Source organism: Phoenix dactylifera, chromosome 8, assembly GCF_051530095.1.
Source record: "Phoenix dactylifera cultivar Ajwa chromosome 8, Ajwa_hap1_PhDact_Kaust_v1.1, whole genome shotgun sequence".
Classification (NCBI taxonomy): domain Eukaryota; kingdom Viridiplantae; phylum Streptophyta; class Magnoliopsida; order Arecales; family Arecaceae; genus Phoenix; species Phoenix dactylifera.
Genome location: NC_143197.1, coordinates 9,382,592 through 9,384,614, shown reverse-complemented (window position 1 = coordinate 9,384,614; position 2,023 = coordinate 9,382,592). Strand labels below are relative to the sequence as shown.

The 2,023-nt window shown below is 47.1% G+C and overlaps 1 protein-coding gene across 1 annotated transcript; it reads right to left on the bottom strand.

The window, feature by feature from the left end:
• Positions 1 to 489: 489 nt before the first annotated feature.
• LOC103703624 (uncharacterized protein At5g01610-like) lies at positions 490 to 1,407 on the bottom strand. The gene has a single exon (XM_008786537.5). It carries the CDS (start codon positions 1,308 to 1,310, stop codon positions 744 to 746), a length of 567 nt encoding a protein of 188 aa, XP_008784759.3. The 5' UTR covers positions 1,311 to 1,407; the 3' UTR covers positions 490 to 743.
• Positions 1,408 to 2,023: the final 616 nt, after the last annotated feature.

Here is a 2,023-nt window from a genome sequence, read left to right as displayed (position 1 = left end):
ATACTATGTAGGAACATGCATATTCCTACTCATCCACTATCACTCAACAGTCCTCCATGTTAACAGGAAGCCCAAAAGGAATCAATAAAAAGTGGACATATAATCTTCTGATAAGGGTTTTTACCAAGCTGATCAGCCTCACTTCTCTTCCCAACAAATACTTACTCGAAATCTGACATCAAGAAAACCCAACCTCTTCCTCTCTTTGTGGGACCCCAATAAGCACAGAGTTAATCAGGTGCATACAAACCACAATACATCCATCTACTAAAAAATGCCAACTACTAAACCATATACTAAGCACCAAAAAATAATACGCTACATTACAGAAGAATCATTCCACATTTCACCGCAAAACAAACAGAAGATATGTTAGCAACACAGTTCAAGAACCACCAAACCGCGGATAATCAAAGATAACATCACAAAAGAGCTTCGCCATTGGACTCCAAAGTCCAAAGAGCTTCCGACCGACAACAGAGAACCATATAACTTAAATTATTTAACTAGATAATATATGATTGCTTCACTAACTCCGACAACCATATAGCTCAATAATCGAACTAAAAGAGAGAGATATTAAAAGGGCCATTTCGAAACCCTAGCTAATCCATGTCCATATAGTTAAAACATAAGAGAAATTATAGAAATTTCTCGCTGATATTTCGAGAAATCATAAAAACTCCGATTAAACAGTAACAGAGTAACGAGTTTTACCAACATCAACTAACTATGCGATGGGATCAGAAGGGCCAGGCACCCCTCAATTTGATTCGAAAAGGAGAAGAAGACGCAGCTCCGTCGTTGGCCGTGACGCAATCGAGGCCGCAGCCGCACTGGGGGCACTCGAAGAAGTTGTCGATGGGGAAGTCAGCGGAGGCGATGCCGACGGAGAACTCAAGCTCGTCGTTGTGGAGGGAGACCTCGATGATGTTGATCCAGAAGAGAAGGATCTTGACGCTGACGCCGCGGAGGTCGGAGAGGCGGCCGGCGGAGATGTGGCCGGAGATGGTGGGCTGGTAGCGGAGCTGGTAGGAGCCCTCCAGGGAGAAGCTGCAGGTGTTGTTGAAGTAGGCCGAGAAGTCGCCGGTGTCCGGGTCGAGGTCGTAGCCGGAGCAGCCCTTGGGGAGGAGCCCGATGGGAAAGTTATACGACTCCAGCACCTCGTAGGCGCTCGGCTTCGTGTCATCGGAGGTGGAGGAGGTTACCGCGGAGGAGGAGGAGGAGGCGAGGGAGAGGGAGAGCAGGAGGAGGACGGAGAAGCGGAGGAGCGACCTCATGGTTTCTTGCCCGTCGCCGTAGGACATCATGGTTCCTTTTTATCTTTTTTTCTCTTGGTTGTTTGTTTGGTTCTGTGGTTTTATCTCAGTTTCCGTGGTTTTTATCCACCGAGATGCGATCGTTTCCTGTTTGGATTTGGAAGGGGGTGAGGAGTAGAAGGGCGTGGCGCCGTGGGCCCGTGGCGAGCGAGAGAGTCACGAGATCACGTGCTCCGAAATCGGTTCCCGTTTGGGTTTGGTAGGTAGGGGAAGACTCGAAGGTTGTGGGTATATTTTCAGATTGTCTTACCAAAACCTCACCTTGCACTGATGGCATAGGACGTGGCATAAGGTGATTGGTAGTCAAGGTAAATCGAGGATCACGCTTGGTCTTTGGTATGATCACGTGTCTAATCGTCCCGTTATCACATATCCCAAAGCATGAATGGTGATGGTTTGTGCGGAAGGCGTAAAAACCAATCTATAAAGTAATGGAGAAGAATTTGGGGCGGACTTGCGGGCAGCCTCATCCGATTTAAGTTATGTCCGGCGCTTATTGCAAGTATATGCTATAGTGTTGGAAGGCAACTCAACTACAATTATTAGCTCGATACAACAAAGTATGAATGAGGTGGGCGACAACTACCTGCTGCTCAAAAATATCCGAATGATGGTGAGTGGGGGATGGCCTTTCAAGCAAAGCATGTGTACCATGAAGCTAATGGAGCAGCAAAGTGGGTAATTTTTTTTGTGGCTAACTATCC

Bases quoted from the DNA above. Each gene is read 5' to 3' on its own strand.
- LOC103703624 (XM_008786537.5), bottom strand. From the start codon at position 1,310: ATGATGTCCTACGGCGACGGGCAAGAAACCATGAGGTCGCTCCTCCGC.